The 20423-nt window shown below is 38.9% G+C and overlaps 2 protein-coding genes across 3 annotated transcripts in view; one reads left to right on the forward strand and one right to left on the reverse strand.

Annotated features, from left to right (window-relative positions):
* The window catches only part of LOC145497821 (uncharacterized), a 31796-nt gene that overhangs the window by 2347 nt on the left and 9026 nt on the right, over positions 1-20423 (reverse strand). The window lies entirely within an intron of this gene.
* LOC145497730 (uncharacterized) lies at positions 1830-8860 on the forward strand. The gene is made up of 2 exons (XM_081477570.1): positions 1830-2049; positions 4149-8860. Exons 1-2 carry the CDS (start codon positions 1986-1988, stop codon positions 8528-8530), a joined length of 4446 nt encoding a protein of 1481 aa, XP_081333696.1. The 5' UTR covers positions 1830-1985; the 3' UTR covers positions 8531-8860.

The raw sequence follows: 20423 nt of genomic DNA on the forward strand, positions 1-20423 counted from the left end.
GGATCAGTTTTTTGAATCTATTAAAATCTTGGGGGATCAGAAATTCTGAATCCTTTTAGAATCATAGATAGATGACCGTTTTATTCTGATAAGTTGTGGGCCGGGAGATCAGAAAATCTTAATCTCTCAAAAAGGGAAAGCGCGATGGGTGCACGATCTTTTTTACATTAAATTGTACATTTTGGTGAAATTGGATGTATTGTCCCTGGCGGACTCAACTGAACACTTCTTTTTCTCCTTCCAATAAGCCAAAACCTTTCGGAAACACAAACTTTTTCGGCATCAAATACCAGTACCCTTTGGAATTGTTCCAAATTGGAATGCCACATTTTAGTTTGGAAGGCGTTGTTTATATTGTTTCTCCTTTATTTCTGAGTTTGAATAGTCTCAAACTTCAGAAGATATAAGCTAGCAATAAAAAATATTTTTGTACAAGAAAAATTAGTACTTCGGTTAACTTTTAATCCTAGGTTAGCGCTAACCGGCTTTCGAACAACCCCGTGGCCCTCAAGAAGATTGACATCGCCGGAGGGCCTATGACATTGCAGATCGAACGACATCATATTTAAGAGACATGGCAAACAGGGCCTCAAGCAGCACTCATACACAATATATAATTGTTAAAGAATAGTTCACTTTTCAACGAATTGTATCATATTTTCCTTAACCGAAGGTGTAACGTTCGAAACTTCATTTTTCTGTTTCGAATTTGTCACATGCCATTTTATCTACATTATCAAGTCTAAAAGCGTTTCATTCGCCCGGTGACATGATACTAATATATTTATTATTTTCTTCATTTCGAATTAGGCCGCCTACCAAACCGTAAAGAAGCTTGAATCTAGAAAAGTCATGGAATATTCTAATCTCTAGATAACACGTGCTTGCGTGTCAATGTCTATTTTAATACATACAGTCGAAGCTCTCGTAAGCGACCACCTCGGAAATTCGAAAAAGTGGTCGTAACTAGAAGTGGTCGCTTACAAGACTGAGCTCTCGCAAGTAACCACGTGGTAAAACAATGGAGGATGGTCGCTTACGGGAACTTGAGAAACTCATTAATAATTCACAGGAGAAACTAATGTTTAATGAGTGTCTTTATATCTGATATAGACACGGCTAAACTTTACGTTTAATCGTAAGGCCTAAGTAACCATTAGCGCAATGTGCAGTTTCATTAAAGTTTTGATTTATATGTAAACTTAAAAGATTCTGAGTGGCCGCTAACAAGAGTTAAAAACAAAGGAAAAGTCTAGTTAGGTAATCCCGAAAGTGGTCACTGTCACTTCACTGCAAAGTCACAGTTCAAACAGGTTTCACAAAGGTGGTTGTAACTAGAACTGGTCGCTTACGAGAGTTGCCGCAAGGAGAGCTTTCAAATTTCCAAATTACATCAGTGATTCTATTTACTGAGTAAACACTTCGTCATGGTTATTAACCTGATGTTGATCTCTTATTTTACTTTCATTAGCATGTCACGATTTAGAGAAACGGAAACTTTACTATACTGCAAAGAACTAGCTGTTCAACTGGCTATTGCTATTGATTTCTTAACCAAAAGCACATGTTTACTTTAGAAACCTGTTAAGACCTATACCTATAACCAAGACTTTTGTCATCGGCGAACGTTCTATGTATAGCCAACCTCCTGCCAAGCTGCCTGGCCCAAAGCCAAAATTTTGCATTGAAACTGAAAGATTCGGCAAAACCAAACATTCAGTGATGTCTCGCCAGCCTTATATAGAATAAAGTACTGATGACAATATTTACTGAATAGGGATTGTTTAAGAAATTTCTTCCGAGCTTATGAATATCATTATTTCAATTATTTAGACTGATTGCTCATCCCCTTGAAAGAGTGCGATAGCTCTTTCATCTCCGCAAGGTTTCCTAACTCTAACCACAGAAGAAGACAAGTTTAATGTAACGACATAAACAGGAAAACATTCGAACTGATTGCTCCGCGTTCCTTGGAGCATTTGACGATGGCGTGTTGGTGGACCTGCATTGTGCTTCTTCTCGGTTTGATGCTGTCAAGCAGCAAATCAGGTAATTAAAATATTTATTGTATAACAGCGTACAATGTAGGTATCCTACAATTACTTTGGCTGAAAACTTTCTTTAAGGCAGCAACGTTGGAACATTGTTGTCAGGTGGTTATGTCCCAGTACTAAGAGACGTATTTACGATTTTTAACGTGATCAGCTCCTCTCTAGGTGTGGTTTATAAAACAATAACCTAGAATGGTGTTACAAGTTCTAATTCTGTCGGTACAATAATGTTTTATCCAAATTTTGAAGTTTTCGTAATATTTCAATTCCCGTGTCTCTGATGTACTGGATCATGCAGGTATAATTTTGTTTACAATAAAAAACCGAAACAACACTAGCTTCCTTAGTCATGGGGAAGGATGTTAACAGATAGCATTTCAGCGCAAAATATACCAGTGATCGACTGGCTATTTTTTGTTTTTGATTTTGATTTTTTAAATATTTAAGATATACCGCTCTGATCTTGTAATATTACTCTTAAAAACAAATTCATAACAAAACCTCCTATAGAGTGGTTTTCAATTGATTCTCGAAAGTATACTATGATCAGGCAATCGCTCTGTGTTAGGTTTAGGTTTCATTACCGTTAGAGACTGTTTGAGTAGTCTAATTGGTAAGTAATTGGTTTGGTTTTGGTTTTACGACAGTCAATTGAAAACGTCTCTATAATGTAAGAATTCAAAAGAGGACTACATCAAAGCACCTATTTTAATATATGCGTCTATACTTTCCAAAGGTGAAGCAATTGAACATGTACCGTGTCTATATGTCAACACACAGTATTCTTAGACCCAATCAATCTTAGTTATTTCACACGCTTTCGTGCTGTCACTACAAAATCAAAGCTAAGACAAGATGGAACTTTTAAAATACTTCTTTACTTTTTCATGTTATTAATGTTGAAAGCGAAATTTTCAACGAATCGGCAGTAGTCCCAAGCTTCCCTCCTTTCCATGTTTCCTCCAAGCGAAGTTTACTCAGTTTATTAGTTTACTCAGCGAAAGCAATCCGTCTCTGGCCTGGGATTTAACGAATAAAGTTAAGTCTATTAAACTTTCGTTAAAAGCGAAAGTGGCCGGTTGAAGATAAGAGTTTTGGGTCAGTACATCCCGGTAGTCGCACACTCTACGGTGGAGTTTCACTTTCTCGCTAGCAAGAAATAGCATTACCCCAAATGCCCCCCAAATATGTCGAAAAAGGCTAAATCATAAATTTGCACTATGGCCTTTAATCAATCTCATTCGATACGGTGGATAAGTAAGTAGAAAACTCAGTAGACACGCCAAGCCCGTTCTCTGAAGTCAACTAGGTGTTAGCGACACTGAGACAAGTTTGGGCAACAAACCAGAATCAACATCCATGCCAGATCAAATAAAACACCCGGAAAAGAGCTCATCGTTTTGAAAATCCTTGTGAAAGTGCATAACCCTATGACTGACGAAGTTGCTGCCGCGATTTTGAGATTGGGGCAAACAGCAAGAAAGACAGGATTTGCGATATAAATGCACCAACTAGAAGTTACCGTAATACAGTGTTGCAAGTTTAGTTTTTAATTGGCGTAATATCAAAGTTCTGACATATTCAAAACGCCTGGTTCAGAATTTTCCGTGTTTAGTAGACAGCTATAAATGTGTTAGAAAGCTTTTATTCGGGCCTCCGTTTCTGTAGGTTTCCATTAAGTTTCTGCTTCGCTCGTTGACCTTCCATAAAATAATTAACTTTGTTTTTGGCGTGTCTGTCCTCCACTCAAAACAACGGCCGTGACCATAGAACATCCTGCGTGTAAAAATCCAACACGCACGGAAACGCTTTTTTGCTTTTACGCCATCCAATTACTTAAGCACTGTTTCCTCCAAAATTGCAGTGGTGGGTGATCTATCCTCCGACGTAATGATACTGACGTGAAAATATAATGGGATACCAAATCAATGACATGTCCTTACAAAGAATACCAAGATGCCTTTGTTGTATTTGTCTTATTTATTGAAACTGAGAGAAAGCTAAGAAATTACAACCCCATGCACTAGCTGAGACTCTGACCAGTCAGTTGTGACTAATTTTGCATCCTTATTTTCTTTCAAAATTGCCAAATCTCAGACGCAAAAGATGTCAAACTCAAGAGCGTTTATGTATCACTTTATGGAAACGACTCCAAAAGTTGCGACTCTCAGAGTCAACCATGTCGGTCGATTGCTCAAGCTGTTTACCGGGTCGACGCAGGCGGACAAATCTACCTTGACGGAAAAGGAACCGTCCAGCGTCCATACAACTGTTCAAGCAGTCTTCCGGATAGTTCTGGTATCATCATTAACAAGAATCTGACTATGAAAGCCTTCTACTCGACCCCTAATGTCTTCTGTGTGGAGGGATTTCATTTCCAGAAGACAAATGGTGAACAGCAGACATTAAGGCTTGAGTTGTCAGGGATCGCTTTTTGGACAACACCTCTTACCTTTGAAGACTGGCATCAGGTTAAAATCATCAACTGTTCTTTTCATAACACCCCTAGAGCTTTGAGCATTCACATACACGACATCATAACTTTCCGGCTGGATATTGAAGGATTTTCATTCTTTCACAATAATTCGCAATGTATCAAACTCCTTTTACTGGATTATATCGCAAACAAAAGCCGCATGATTTCTATTAATATCAGTGGTACACATTTCAAACAAAATGGACTTTATCGCGTACGGAGATCTGAAAGAGGAGTTATGAAGATAGCATCAAGCGATCACAAAACTTTCAAACAAGTAGATGTTCACGTTTTCTGTGAGAAGGTCAAGTGCGCTAAAAACCAGGGTCCTTTCGTACATCTCAACGTTTCAACAGCTATTACAAATGAGACATACAAAGATCTTGAGCTAAGCTTTAACAAGTTACCTTCCCGGAAAAACTCATTGGATAAGAAATCAAAACGTGCTGTGCACAGTTTGTACTTCTCACGTGCGAGAAAAACTCGAGCAAAGTTCGTTAACCTGAAGTGCCGTAACTATCCGTCCGTCCAGTGCATTAAAACTCAGTCTGACGAAGCAGATGTAGATATTCAGGACGCCTATTTCCAAAACCAGTCTACGTTGGAAACAGCCGGCTCGTGCATATCTATTGAGGCTAAAATCCGTGCTTCGTTAAGAATTTTAAACTCTACGTTTAAGGATAACGAAGCTGACGGCGGCGGATCCCTCTTTGTCGATAGCCCTGATGGTTTTTTAGACGTCAACCTTACTAACGTTATATTCGCCAATTGTGGAGCAAAGAAGTACGGATGTGCAGTAACAATTGGAAAACCCTTCTGGCGTGGATATCATAATCAATCAAGTCCGCAGAGACTAAATTTGAACCTTCGAAATGTTACCATTGAGCAATGGAACGGTACATATTCCAACTGCACAGCTGTCCATGTTTTGCTAAAAAGTGGAAACGTTACAGCAGAAGAGTCCAAGTTTCATAATTATAAGAAAACACGAACGACACGCGACGGTGCTTTACATGTGTTTAACACTGGAGGTGAAAGTAATATAGCTGTTTCCAAATGCAGTTTTAAACACGCAGCTCTATCATCGAGGACAGGGTTCATTATCAAGGTATTTGCTGAGAACGGTAATGCAGGGATCGTAACGATTGCAGACAGTTTTTTAATAAACAATGCAATTGCAAAGAACAAGGAAGCCCTGTTTTTAAGTCCCAAATACCGCATTAGACTGGTTAACGTCACATTGATCGCGTTTCGTTGGGCATTTCACGGAGTATCAAAATCTCCTGAAAATACCTCATTTCTAGTCGATATCTCCATTGATAATTGCACTTTTATAAATAATGTGTTTGATGTACAGTTGCAAATCTATGATCCAACATTTGCCAAAGTGCTTATCAAAAATACTCTTTTTACCAGCAGTAGTAATGAAACAGTGCAAAACAGTGGTGAAACCTATGCCTTTGGTCTCCTTATTCCACCACTTAAACACAACATTTCTTCAAGGGCCGTCATCGAGCTTGATAACAATACATTCCACTCCAGACCTTCGAGTTATTTGGTTCTTTTCTTCGATGGAGAGAAAAACGTGACAATCAGACGTACGATATTTCGTAACTGCATCAATGCCCATCGATATAAGTGGTCACACAGAGACAGGAGTGGGTTTTCTTACGAGCCTGCTACTGGAGCTATTTCAATTTTAACAAACCCAGACAAACCACGGATTTTGGGTTGTATTCTCTCAGATTCCACCAACAATATTCACCCATCATGGACATACGACAGTCGTGTGGTATTTGAAGATAGCATCTTTGAGGAAAATGTAGGGTTGGATTCTGGAGCAGTTTACGTCAGTAACGGCTTCACGAAATTTCGAAGATGCACCTTTCGCAACAACTTTGGCATTCGAACTGGACATATCTATTCCGCCTATGGAACTGGGCGAGTAGATTTTAATGATTGCTCATTCACCAAAACGCAAAACAAAATGACAATTTCTAAACTCCCTACTTTCAATAAACCCACCTTCCTATATTCCGAAAGCGGAGGTCCTTTAAATTTTAGAAATACATCTATGATCTCGATGGATTCAGACAGAAATTCCTTTCCAATTCCCATGCTTGATATATCCAGTGGAGGCTACGTCGGCATGGACAAAACATCGAAGTTGCAGTGCAGCGAAGGACAACAGCTTCTATTAGAAAATGGAACACACATCATATACACGGAGAAAAACTGCAGCTTATGTCGATTGAATGTCACAGTTCTGAAATATTCTTGCACATCCTGCCCCGCTGGTTATTACAGCCTCCAAAAAGGCACATCACGAGGTTTAGTTGTAGCTGCTGCTGTTGAGTGTCTGCCATGTCCGTTTGGAGCCAAATGTATTCAAAGTAACATAGCTGCGAAACCAAACTTCTGGGGCTACCAAGATTCAAACCTTCCACCAGCGCTGCAATTTATTGCCTGTCCAGAACATTACTGCCCTTCTAAAGATTCGGAACATTACAACAGTTGTCACGGCAACAGAAATGGCACCCTCTGTGGACAATGTGCGGAAGGATTCAGCGAAACTCTCTTCTCAGCTGAGTGCCGAAAATCTGCAAAATGCAACAAATATACTGTGTGGATCCTAACAATATTGCTAACAGTTGCATTGGTACTTTATCTTTTAATAAAGCCTCCAATCCTAAGTTTCCTTGGAACCCAGATCTTATGGTTTAACAGAAGGGTAGAGAATCAGTCAAGAGATGACTTGCGCGTCGTTGAGGATCCGCCAGAGCATTTAGACAGTGGATATATAAAAATTACCTTTTATTTCTACCAAGTTGCTGAGCTCCTGATGGTCGGATCTATAGAAGAATGCTTTCAGAAGATACCGTTTATGTACTTCTTGATTGCTGCTTTTAATTTCCAGGTTCGGACCCTCAACAAAGGAATAGGATGCCCTTTTGTAGGGTTAACTGCCGTAACAAAGCAGTTGTTACTCTCTGGTACTGTGTTCTTGGCAATGTGTGAAGTTGCCATCATTTATGGCGTCCATTCTGTGATAAACATGATAAGAAGAAAAGAGAAACCAACCCTCATCCATTACATGGCGGTTATCATGGAAGTATTGCTACTGGGATACGAACGACTGGCAGAAACGTCTCTTACGCTAATGCACTGTGTTTCGATTGGACCTGGAAAGCGGCTTTTCATTGATGCAAATGTCCCATGCATGCAGTGGTGGCAGTATCTCCTTCTGGCCTATATCATAGTTTTTGTGGTTCCTTTCATCGTTGTTCTTTACTGGGGATCGTCCAAGCTCTACAGGGCTTCTGTTACTGCAACTGAGTTTCTTGCTGCGTGCATGATTCCATTGCCATTTCTTATCTACTGGTTTGTTAAAGCAATTTTGAATAGAAGAAATGGAGATTCCACGAATGCAGAAGTTGTCAACAAAGATGTTTTGGAAATACTTCACGGTCCTTTCCGTGAACCACAGGTTGATGATAAAGGAACACTCAACTGGGAGAGTGTGCTGATTGCTCGAAGATTTGTTCTCCTTGCTTGCCAAGCGTTCATAGCAAACTTGATGTTGCGTATGGTCTGCATGGTCAGCGCATGCTTCCTGATGACCATTCATCATGTTATAAAGAATCCATATCGTGATCCACTGGCCAACAAAGCTGAAACACTGTCCCTCACTGCTTTGTCTATCATTGCCGTAATCAATTTGGTAAAAGCAACCTTCATCTCATATGGTGTCGCTCTTGATGGCCCAGACATACCTTATTTGGAAACCCTGGAATGGTTTGAGGTGTGCACCTTAACATTTGCCCCAGCATTGGTGTGTCTGTTGGTCACTTTTGCCATTTTGTCCCAGCTCGCAAGGCTCGTGGTATTTCTAGTCAAAAAATGTTATTGCACCTGGTGGCAGTTTCGTTCTCATCGATGGATCATGCACCAACTGAGGGAACCTCTTCTGGACAATGCTGAACAGATCAGTGAGGACAATTAAGACATATATATGTCAATTTTTGCCCGTTGATTTATGCTGGGTAACTGAACATGTTTGTTTGATCTCACAAGAACTCTTACTGAAGACTGTCCAGAAATTAGGGCATACAAAATAAAGCGCAATGTAGAAAACTGTCTTAGTAAATAACTTCGATTGAAACTCAAAGTACATGAAATCTTAATCAGTCTCTTTTTTTGCCACTGAGCATGTAACGGACAGAGGAATATAGTCTTATTCCTAGCTAGAGCCCACCTTCCTACTATAGTCGTAAAGGGATGGATGATAAAACAGGGTGAGCTTATAATTGATTTGCTTAATATTAGAATAATAAAATATGAGACAAGAGTAATTTGATTGTAAATTTCCGACAAATGTTTATTTGTTATCGTGAAGAAAATTGTTCTTATTGCGATTAAAATTCTGGAAATTGTTGAAAATGTCTAGTAGTATTCTTGTTTTTTCACTCGTAGTTCGAGATTTTATTGGAGTTATTCGAGGGTGTAAACTTATTGACTAAAGCATTTGACTCCAAGTCTCCTTTGCAACCTTTATCTGGCTCGTGTTCTCATGGGAGCTTTGCATGGCAAACCAAATAAGACAAATAAAGGCTGCAATTGAGACCATGAGGTAGTCTATTCTGTACTATCTCTTCTAGGACCATATGCCGACAAGATAGTGTTAACAACCCACAGGGTCAAGCACTCGTCTTACAAGTGTAGTTCAAATTAAAGTAAATAGGTTCTTACAAATTAATATCAGAGGTCAGAGATCTTTGAAGGCCTGGTCCCGAGGAGCAGGGAACGACCGCATGAAAAGGTCTGGGACTAGATGCGCTCGTTGTCTCGGTTAGGGGTATAACTGAAGGATTCTGGTCTCACTTGGGTATCCATGACGAAACGCAACTATTTTTAGCTGTCAAAGTATATTTTAGGATGCCCTCCAAGAAATAATATTAGAAGAAGACTAAAAGAAACTGTCTTATTTCCGTTATAGGCTCTGCTGGTCTCTCTCGCGGGCTCCTTACTTGAAGAGCGGGTGGTAATCGAGCCTCCGCACAAATGACGTCACGACATTTTAACCGCCCGGTGCGATTCAGACAAACAAGCCATTGCATGGGCTACTTCTTTGAGAGCGATGTATGGAACAACGGCGTTCGTGAGCTCTTCAAAGCGATACTCAGCGATTAATTTCGCAATTTCGATGGCCTCTCTAGCTCAAAATGTTAGAGAAAACCCACAACATGCACCTCGGAATAATAATAATAATAATAATAATAATAATAATAATAATAATGATGATGATGATGATGATGATAATAATAATAATACAGAGTCTGAAGGGGAGAGGCAAAGTATGATGGGCTGTTTATGAATACACTCCTTACGTCCGTGGCAGAAAAAAATACTATCATTGTATCCGACCTTCAGGTGTATCACTCACAAGAAAGCCAGCAAGCCAGCAGAGAAATACCATAAAGAAATACCGTAGATCCGATCCAATTCGTTGCCTTGTCGTGATGAAACTGGCCTGCTTGCCTTCGCATAGAAGACATGAAACAGTTATCCCTCGCTATTTATGTTACACTGACGTGTCGCGCAAACATATCTCGTATCAGGAGCCATACTCGGGGACGGAGACCGTAAGCGCGCGCCATTTCTAGTATTGGGGTTGTCCCAGGGGCGGCGGAGAACACTCTGCGACGCCTGGCACTTTTTTTGTGTTTGGATCATCCGCCAAAAAGTGACGTCACATCCGGTAAAAAAGCGGGCTGAGCGGCAAAATCAAATTTGAATGCGACATAATCGTTCTCTCAGTAAGTAAAATGGCAATATTTCTTAACCGGCGGGATATTTTTAACGTTTTATTTGGTCACGATAAACAAAATTTTATCGTCTTCATTGTCATATCGTTTGTTTGAGGAGCAGAACGATTATTTATTCAAAACCACGCTGTTTTGAAGGCGTGTGTTTTTACGAAATGTCGTCGTTTCTTCTTCGCTGAATTCCACAGGAGTCATCGTTTGCGTGGAAATAACGAGTTCTAGGTAAGTTACGCTCAGTTCAAATATCCTATTCTCTTAGGTAGGCATTACACTAAGAGAAAAGCGAAATGTCAGTTTTCTAGACGAGGGAGAACCTATTTAACAGAAGCCCATTTTTTCAAATTTACGTTGACAAACACTTGACAGTAATGTAGAGGTGTTAATCGTATCACACTGTAAGCTGCTATAAGAATAGACCCACACACAGGGAATGAGAGCACCTAGCAATTCTGACAATTCTCTCTCATAGAGTTCAATTATTTTAATTCATCACTTTTTCAATGTGCGATCTTAACAAACTGTTTGCAAACAGTAATGAAATATCATGCCCCAACACCCAGCCATAATAAAAGGAAGTCTGGGAACAGGTAATAGCAACAATGACACTGCCAGGCTAGTGAATGTTACAAGCTATTATGAACTCATGTCTGACAATGACAAGTGACCATGAAACATGGTGCAGTGGAACTGAACAACCAGACTGCAAGTGACATTGTTAGTGTTAGTGTTGTGAAAGCGATTACTAGCTAGTAGTGTCTGTGAACTTGGACCAGACCAGAAAAGAAAAGGTTCCATACTGGAAGTTGACTGAGAGCAACAAGTTTGCACTCAAAAACTGAAGAAGCTGCCTGATCAGACCAGTCTTGAAGCCAGCTTCATCACTACTTGTGAAGAGTTCCTGAATTGTGTATGTGGGAGGACTCCATGTAATGACATATATGGGGAAGCTCTGCCCAAAAGTTTTCAGGCTTCAGATATAACTATTAAAGGGTAAGGGATTTCTGACAAGTTGAATTCAGGTGTATGAAAGGGTACAGAAATCTCTCTTTTAGGGATTTCCCTTCTTCTGGTTTTAAAATGTTGTTGATAATCCCTCATTTGCTCTCCTGAGCCAGAATGAGGGGATTCTGATATTTTATTCAAAAAGATATTTTAAAACTTCTTTCTAAGGGTTTAGAAAAAGGATACAGTATTACATGTAAGGGGTTAGACCTTGAGATGGAGCTTCCCCATTTAAAACTATGTAGAATACCACCCCCCCCCCCCCACCCTGTTTGTGTAACATAGATGTTTAAATTGTTTTCTGGAGAAAAGCAATTAAAAAACAAATCAATGCCTAGGGATTATGTGATTATCAATGTAAGTTCCCATTTGTATTTTGAATTAAAATGGGCCTAACGTTATCCACAACAGTATAAAATAATAACCAAATTTGCAGCTTCATAGAGAGACTCAATCTGATAATGAAAACATAACTTTTATTTTTCCCCCTTCCTTTGTACCTTGTGATATTTTTAGGGAAATTCTCAAAAAGTCCCTCCCCCAAAGGAAAGAAAATATATAAATAAAAATAACTTTCTTTAATCTTGAAAATGATCTCAGAGATAAAAATGTCATTTTTATGGCTATTTATCATCCAGGGTTTGTATGGGTCCTGGAAAACCTGGAAAGTCCTGGAATTTTATTCTGGCATTTTCCAGGACTGGAAAGTCCTGGAAAAGGGCTACTGGTCCTGGAAAGTTCTGGAAATCTGTTAAACTCAAGTAAAAAACTATGAAATGTATGGTAGACAGTAAGGAGAATTAACATTAAGATCTTGGGAGTGAAAGGGTTAATGTGAATTTTAGAGTCTGGGAAAAATCAATCTGAGTCCTGGAAAAGTCCTGGAAATTTGCTTCTGAAAAAGGGTACGAACCCTGATCATCTTAAAATGTGTTGCAAAGCAACTGCTTATTAGGAAAATATAAATGTTCCACGAAAAGAATGAACAGAAAAAAAACAACAAACTATTTTTCAGAGGAACTCCTATATTTTATAATTTTTGTAAACCTCTTACAGAATGCAACTTTTGTTTAGGTTGCACTTCACTGTCAAGGAAGAAATCACACCTGAGTGGCTTTGTATCTTTATTACAATTTGCATTATCAGTAAAAAAAAAATCACACTTGGACAGGTGCACTGACATTCTTACACGTATGTTAAAGATAGGAAAAGCAGGTTCAGCATCATCTAAATCAAGGAATTGTATGCTAGTGTGGGGTGTATATGCCAGGAGGTAACCACCTAAGAAAATACAAACATAAATGACAGTCACTAAAATTAAACAACAACTGAGAACTTTTAGAGACTTCCATCAGTCACAAAAAGACCAACAACTGGATCTTTTTCAGTTTAACAAATTGATGTCAGTTTTTCATGCATCTATCTTGAACATTATTGATCATGAATTTTGCCATAATGTTGTTACAGTCATTGTGGATCCTCGGGGTGATAGCATACACTCATACACTCATCCTAAAACACAGGAAAAATTGACATCAATTTGTTTTTTTTAAAATAACAAATTCATTGCCAAATTGTACGCTCTCGCTCATTGACACACTTCTTAAATTATAAATTTATGTGCCTACAGGTCCCCTTTTTGACGACGAAAATTAGCTAATGAGTGCACAACAATTTCTACAGTTATCGTAAAAAGTATGATTTTTGTTAGTAATGATTATTTTGTTAGCAAGGGTTTCAGAGGAAAAGTCCAGTGTAAAAATGTTATCTCAACAGAAAAAATAATTTAGTCTAACAAGAGGAATTCAGAAGAACACTGATTAAGAAGAGAAATAGAGGGCTTCTCTTGTTTGTATTTCTCTTGTGGGTATTTGCTCATTTACCACCTATGAAAAGCAAGATGTAATGTATAATTTTTACCTCTGCTGCAAATTCTTCAAACCAGTTTGTTTTCACTTTCAGAGTGGTTCCACACCACCCACCCCATCAGTCCCTATTCCTACCCTACAACAGTACAGCCAGGATCCCATATCAACCCCCCACCATAACTTACCATAATACTCCCATATTACAATACAATCTTTTTTTTTATTTTGTACAGACAGATCTAGATTGAAACATCAGATCTCTGACCTTTTGGTCCACCTCATCTCCACTAGGCCATTAGAGCAATCATAGCAAATTTATTTATATTAATTTTGTTGGTCTAATTTATTATTGCTATCAGATTCCCCCTTCCCCTTTGATTAAATTAAATTGGTTTAAAAAAATAAAATGGTGTAAACAAGGTAAAGCAGAGGTAGAAATTGAGCCATAAAATTACTGTAATTTTGGTAAAATAACTATACTATTAATATCCATATGTTCTATTGTAAAGACAGTGTAACTACTTAAATTGAACTTCATTGTCAGAGACAAAAACCTAAAAACATCTAAACACAGGTCAGTGAGGACATTGCCAGTTTTGCTTTTGCCAACAACCACTCTGCCTAAAAAATATAGAAGATAATGACAACAGCAATAACAAAACTAACCTCTGTCAATTCAATAACCACACCAAATTCCCCTCCAAAATTCTCTTCAATGCCTTACAGTATAATTTTGCCAACAGCATAAATACAACTCAATGCTTTAGCGTGCTTCTCTCATTAAACTTTTACCCCTTGAGTCAGAATTTGTAAGTGTATCACATAGAATTCCACAAAAGATTAAAAATGCTGTTAACCTTTTGCAAATATCTGCATCAGTTCTAAAGATATTTAAATTTAAAAAATGTGTAACATATGCAAATGAGGTGACGGATGATGTCATACACTCAACCCAATATTACATCAAGATGGTAGGCTTATAGTTCTACTGGAAGCACACCTATGGCTATTAAAATTATATACAGCCTGTATTTTCCCATGGCAACTCACTCTTTTCCAGTCCCCTCTAACCTGAGGCCACAACTTCGACCTTACATATTAATATGCTTGCTGGATCATCATGCAGATGAAACATCATTGGCAAATATCAAAATAGAAAGCGAAAGGTGGCCAGAAAAGCTCATATCAGAGAAGGTTGAAACCTAATATGTTGCCATGGTAACAAAACTGTTAAGCTCATATTATGGAGGACATCTGCAAATTTCATCATATAATATGATCCTCTCAAACACCTACTCATAAATAAAAGATTTTGGAAGTATAGTTTGCATAATCAGTTAGACAACACACAACTTGGACCCAGAGCTGACAAGAGATATTCCATTTTCTATCCAACCCACCCCCCCTCCTGCCACACTCCTCCTCCCTCAAGCCACACTCACAAAACAAGTCAAAATTTACCACCTACCAGAAAAGATAAAAGTGCAGAAATAACAGTTTCGTAGCCCTTTCTAAAGCTCTTGTTAACAGAGGAAGAGAGAGTGTGGAAATAAAATAGAATGGCCCTTAGGGCCCATTTATATGGTCCTGGGTACCCAAGCAACCCTTCTCTTGAGTTACCCTGGCCAAGCTAACTTTTCACTTATTTCTTTGAAAAATTCAATCAGCCATTTACATTAATTAGGATCAAGTACCCATCTCGCCAGCAAGACAACAGGGGTGGGTGAGTTGTCTCGCGTTGGCTCGTGTCATGCCTTGGTACCCTGGCAGGCAGGACAACTTTTCTTTATTTAAACACTATGGCTTGGCTAACCAGGGCAACCCTTGGCATGACGAGTGTCACGTGATGCCTAGATTTAAAATTTCAAGCAGAAATATCAATTTTCAAAGAAGAGAAAATTAACTCGCCAAAACACTGTAATTGAATGATTGAGGGAAACTCAAACAGAGGGATATATGCACATTTGATTATTCAATAATCAATAATTGAATAATCATGCAGGGTCAAATTCAGCCGAATGCATGGGGAAATTAATGGCAAACAATCACTTTAAGATCAAACCAAGCTAGAATTTTCAGCCCACCTACAATGGAGCAATCACAACTGACCTTTGTGAATTATTTGATGCATGCATATGAGATAGCCATTTTTCATTTTTTCTTTGAGATGGAAGGTAGATGCCATTTAAACATTGATCAAATAATGAGCAAACATCCTGTTGCTATAGAGCTACATTGTATCCCCACCAGATTAACAGAGGATGAGGTGTTGTAAACAGATCTTTGGAAGAACTAAAAAAAACTGTGTAGACAACCACCAGTGGCCTGTGTTTGCACAGAATCTCTTATTGAGTTAATTTGATATAGAACATGACTTCAAAATCTCAAAATAGTTGAATTAACTAATTATGAAGTCCTACAAGTATGAGAATTTCAGATTGTACGATTACACCCAAGTATGAAGTTTGATAGAGAAACAATGGTAAATCATACAATTCTACTTAACAATATTATTGGATTGCAAGCTCAAGATTCCCATCAGGTGATAATAAGGTTGATACAGCCTCAAACTATCACCTCAAAGAATTCTTCACCTCATAGTCCAATTATTGTTGAATAAAAAGAGAGAAGATGTTCTCTATTTTATTATTAATAGATAATAGTATACAGGTTAAAGCTTATTACAAGATAAAATTTGAATTCAGTCCAGCATTTATTTATGAACCACTTTACAGTACCTGGGAGTGGGGGGGGGGGGGGGGGAGTACTCCCAGAAAAATTTGGTGGGGGTGTGCAGCCCGCTTCCCAAAACCCTTACTCTATTGATCACCAAAATCTGTGATTTTCCCTAGCCTATTTATGACCAGACCAAAAATTTGACAACCTATTTGCAACCGTTGCCACTGACACAGTTGCCCTAAACATATTTTTTGAAGGCCTTTTGTTTATGGTCGTGTCAATAATGATGAAAAAGTAGCTTCTTCCAAACAACATTACCCAATTCAAGACTAGAGTACAAAACCCATACCCTATTTAAGACCAAAGTGGCCAAAATCGATGCCCTATTTATGACCAAAATGGCTGAAAAACCATACCCTTTGGGGCCACACATACCTATATTGTGCATATAAGGGAGTACCTCCACCCCTCTTCGGGTCACAGTAGAAGTGGGTACCTGTCAAAAGCGGGGGTAAAGTTAAGAGGTAAGGATATACCATACTATTCCATTGGGAGCTAACCCTTAACAGGCCAATTCCCTCTTTTTGAACTGCCCAAAGAAGTTGATCCCCAGGTCGGCATTGCAGTTCCGACAATACAGAGGAATATACAATTAACCACTGGATGACTGAAGGAAAGTCTCATCTGGACTGCTTCACCTCTTTGTTGATCTTTTCGGGGAAATCTGATATCCCCAAAGCACGCATTTACAATGAACTCTAGCTCTCAACATAGATTATTTCTTACAGAGAAAGAAAAGTATTCAACAAGAGATAAGGAAATAGGATACTAACCTTGAGTGTACGATTTTCCACCACACTCACGTGGATACAGAGCTTCAACTGTGTTCACTTTTAGAAAAAAACGGCTTCTGTTAAACATGTTCCCGTTGTACGCAGTGCAAACTGTGGCCAGCAATACTTCATCCAGGTTGTTTCCAACATTATAGGCTATTGCACTTAGTGTTATCACCGAATCACGAACAATAAGAACCAAAAGTTGGAACAACACAAGTTTTGCAAATGTTTAAAATCGGCCATTCGATGACAGAAGGCTCTCCGTTATTTTCCTTCAAAACAATACTAAACTGTTCTCTTTGGCCGAACGTTTTGCTTAAAAAGTCGAAGAAATGTGCTTGTAACATCTTTCTATCCTCAGTAAGAAAGGACACGAACCTGATGGTTTGCAAATAGAGGGAAATCTTCCCCAATCGAAACGCCATTTTCTCGCGTTGTGAAACGAGCTGGGCGGCACAGTTTAAACCGGATGTGACGTCACTTTTTGGTGGATGATTTCAGGAGTCTTCCGCCCCTTAGCAGCCTCAACAATACCTTCTAACTGCTTAACATACAAATGTAAGCACGGCGGAAAAACCGCTGCTCATGCGCAGTAGATTTCGGTTCGTCTTCCCGCCTTTCCATTTTCAAAATGGCGGACGACGAATCAAAAACGAACACGTCATTGTCATGGCTTTTGGCAACATCTAGCTCGCTCAAGGCAGTTATAAACAACTGGGCTACTTTGGGTAATGATCCGTGCTGATGTTTTGACTGTGATCGAGAGGATCGAAACGGTGTTGTCAGTTTTCTCAGGCGATAAAGACAGCTCTTCCGAAAGGAAACTTTCAGCTTTTCCAAATTCACCCGAGGTACCGTTTTTCCTTTTCTTAAGGTCGTGTCAAGTTCTTTAAGGTTTTGAACCGCAATTTCTTGTAGCTTGTTTAATTTTACGGGACATATAAAATATGACTTTTTTTTCGTGCTGATGAAAATTTTTAAATGCTGTTTGTTCATGGACTTTTGTATCGTTACCTGAAGAAAGAAAAGTGGAGGACGAATTCGTAAGTAGTACACACCCGGGTACACACTAATGCCTAATTTTGTTGTGCTTTTCGCTTGTGTTGTTCATTCGTGCCTTATTTTGCCGCTTCAGCAGATGCCATGTACTGGCATGAGCTGAAAACTTGTAGTAAGCTTACAGAGGTTTAGTAGTGCATTGTAGAAAGTTGTATTGTATATGTAATACAGCTTGAAGGATAAAATAAATTGCTCTTTGTTTATGTTAGCCTGTGTTTGATATTATGGCTTACGCTACTTCGCACTTACTACGATTCTTGCAGCTTTCCCCGCAGCTGCGGGCTTCGTTATTGCAAACATTTCTCCGTTGTGTTAACGAAAAAAGAAATCCGCCAAAAGGGGTTCTTGTTCCACTTTATACTGGTTTGTACATTCGTTTATGTGAAGGCTTGTAGTTACATCGAAATTCAGTCAGTGTAAAACGCATACTGTACACTGCAGACTGCAGAGTAAGGGGGAAATACATACTGCAGACATCATTATAACTGAATCGTGTTTTATCGAGAGCTAACCTTAAACAGGTTAACTGGAGAAAATATTCAGGCTAACCCTAGGGCGGATAATTTCGAGATACGAACTGCCAAAAGGCGGTCCCCTCTACGGGGACCGGTGGCTTTCACGCTGGAAATTTTTGAAATTGTGGTCCTTGAATTGGAAATGGTATTTCTGTTATTCTGAGGCCAAGTTAGCATGTTACGTTTTATTTCTTTTTGCTTAATCTAGGGGGTTCGACCGAACCAACCAAAGCCCCCTAGATCCTTCCCAGCTAACCCGAGTGATATTCAGTCTAACCCTACAACTATTTATGCTTAACTCTCACTTCTTTTAGCTTGAATTTTGGTCTGTTTACTGTTAACACACAGTAACACTTAAAAAGTCTATAGTCAGCATTTTAACACCTGGCCTGCAGTTCAAAGTCTGCGTCTTACACTGACCACATTGGAAAACATGCCTTTTTGTAAAAAGCACCATTGTGAGAAAAACACATGAAAACTGCACCATCCCTCCTCACCCAATAGTAAGTTTAAGTCTTGTTCCAAGCAAATACCGCATGCCACCTCTCCTAGATACTTTTAAGGAGAAGGTTCAGTAGCCTACACTGCAACAAAATTCTACTGTTTCATATTGTGTTCCAGATAAATTCCACACCCTTGTAGACCCTGCAACCAAATTTTGTTTACTCCCTCCCCCAACTTCCAACCATCCTAAGGGGTCACCACCTGATTGTGGAGGGATGGTTTTTGTATCCATGACCCTATGAGCTATGTCAGCTGGAGTCTTGTACTTCTGGTAGGTTGAAGGATAGGGACCAGACAAATTGTGATCACCTGGCTTTCTAGGTTGGGTGTTGGGCTATGGGTTGATAACCCACTACTGTAGAAAATAAGACTAGCAGACACAGAAGATATTCAAATCTCTATCAACATCAGTGAAGCATCAAGGGCTCATAATTTATCATAACACATGCATTTGGAGCAAACCCCTTCCTCTGAACACCCCACTGAAAATGCAAGTTCACCTTCATACTTTTCTTTTCAAAATTTTAAGTTTTGAATTTCTCCCCCCCCCCCCCCCCCCACTCCTCAGAATTTCTTTGACCTCCCTTAAGGCAGATATGGTTATCTTCTGGCACCACAATTCACTTTTTGGTAAATTAATCACATCAGGCAATGATGTCTCAGCATAATGTTTATCTGATCAAAATGCAACTTAGAGATTTGCAATTCCAAAATAACTACCTGTAAAAACTACTGTTAAGTTAACCTCTCCCATTCCCAAACAAAAAGACCAAACAAGCGTGACTAGAATTGTTTCATCAAAAACACCCCCCCCCCCCGCCAAATACAGAAAACTAAACTGAAATAAAAATAAAATCCAACACAAACACACCAGCAATGAGCATCATTAAAAGACTGGATCATTGGATAATACAATTTGAGAGTTTTCATTGTTTTAGCCATCAGGGGTTATGAGCCATTATACCATGCTCTACAAATATGGAAAGCATATGCATGAGGTTTTGAGCATTTTTTTCGTTATTTAAGTCTACTTTCTATATTTTGGGGGCCTTTTTAATAAAACAATTATTCCACTCGTGCCTGTTGGATATGAGAAGATTAAAGCCAACTCAGCGCTACGTGCCTTGTTGGCTATCTATCATCTCATATCCAACACGCTCTCGTGGAATAATTGATAATTATTCACTCCCTAACGAGTGAATGATGCGTGATCCAAACAATGACAAAATGGCTGGCGAAAACTTATGTTCCGCCAGTGTTTCTAAAATGGAAACCCTGAGAATACAAGAAGATACTGTACCAGAAAATACAAAAAAGTCTTCAAAGTTTCGAATTTTCAATTTTCATTTCAAGTGAAAATGAAAATTTTGATTGAACAACGAAATTGTTTTGCAAACAGACTTTTCATTTAGATTGCTGATTTGAACAGTGTTAAAAGACCATTTTGGTAGATTGTGATCAACGAGGATTTTATCGCAGGTTAACTAGACTTGCCATGTTAGAAGATTCTGTAAAGAATTGTGCACATCTTCATGCCGCTTGCATGCTTTCCATGCATGAATTGAGAGGTCAATTAAATTATCTTTTAATGGTTTCCTTTTCATCTGT

Source organism: Orbicella franksi, chromosome 9 (assembly GCF_964199315.1).
Source record: "Orbicella franksi chromosome 9, jaOrbFran1.1, whole genome shotgun sequence".
Classification (NCBI taxonomy): Eukaryota; Metazoa; Cnidaria; class Anthozoa; order Scleractinia; family Merulinidae; genus Orbicella; species Orbicella franksi.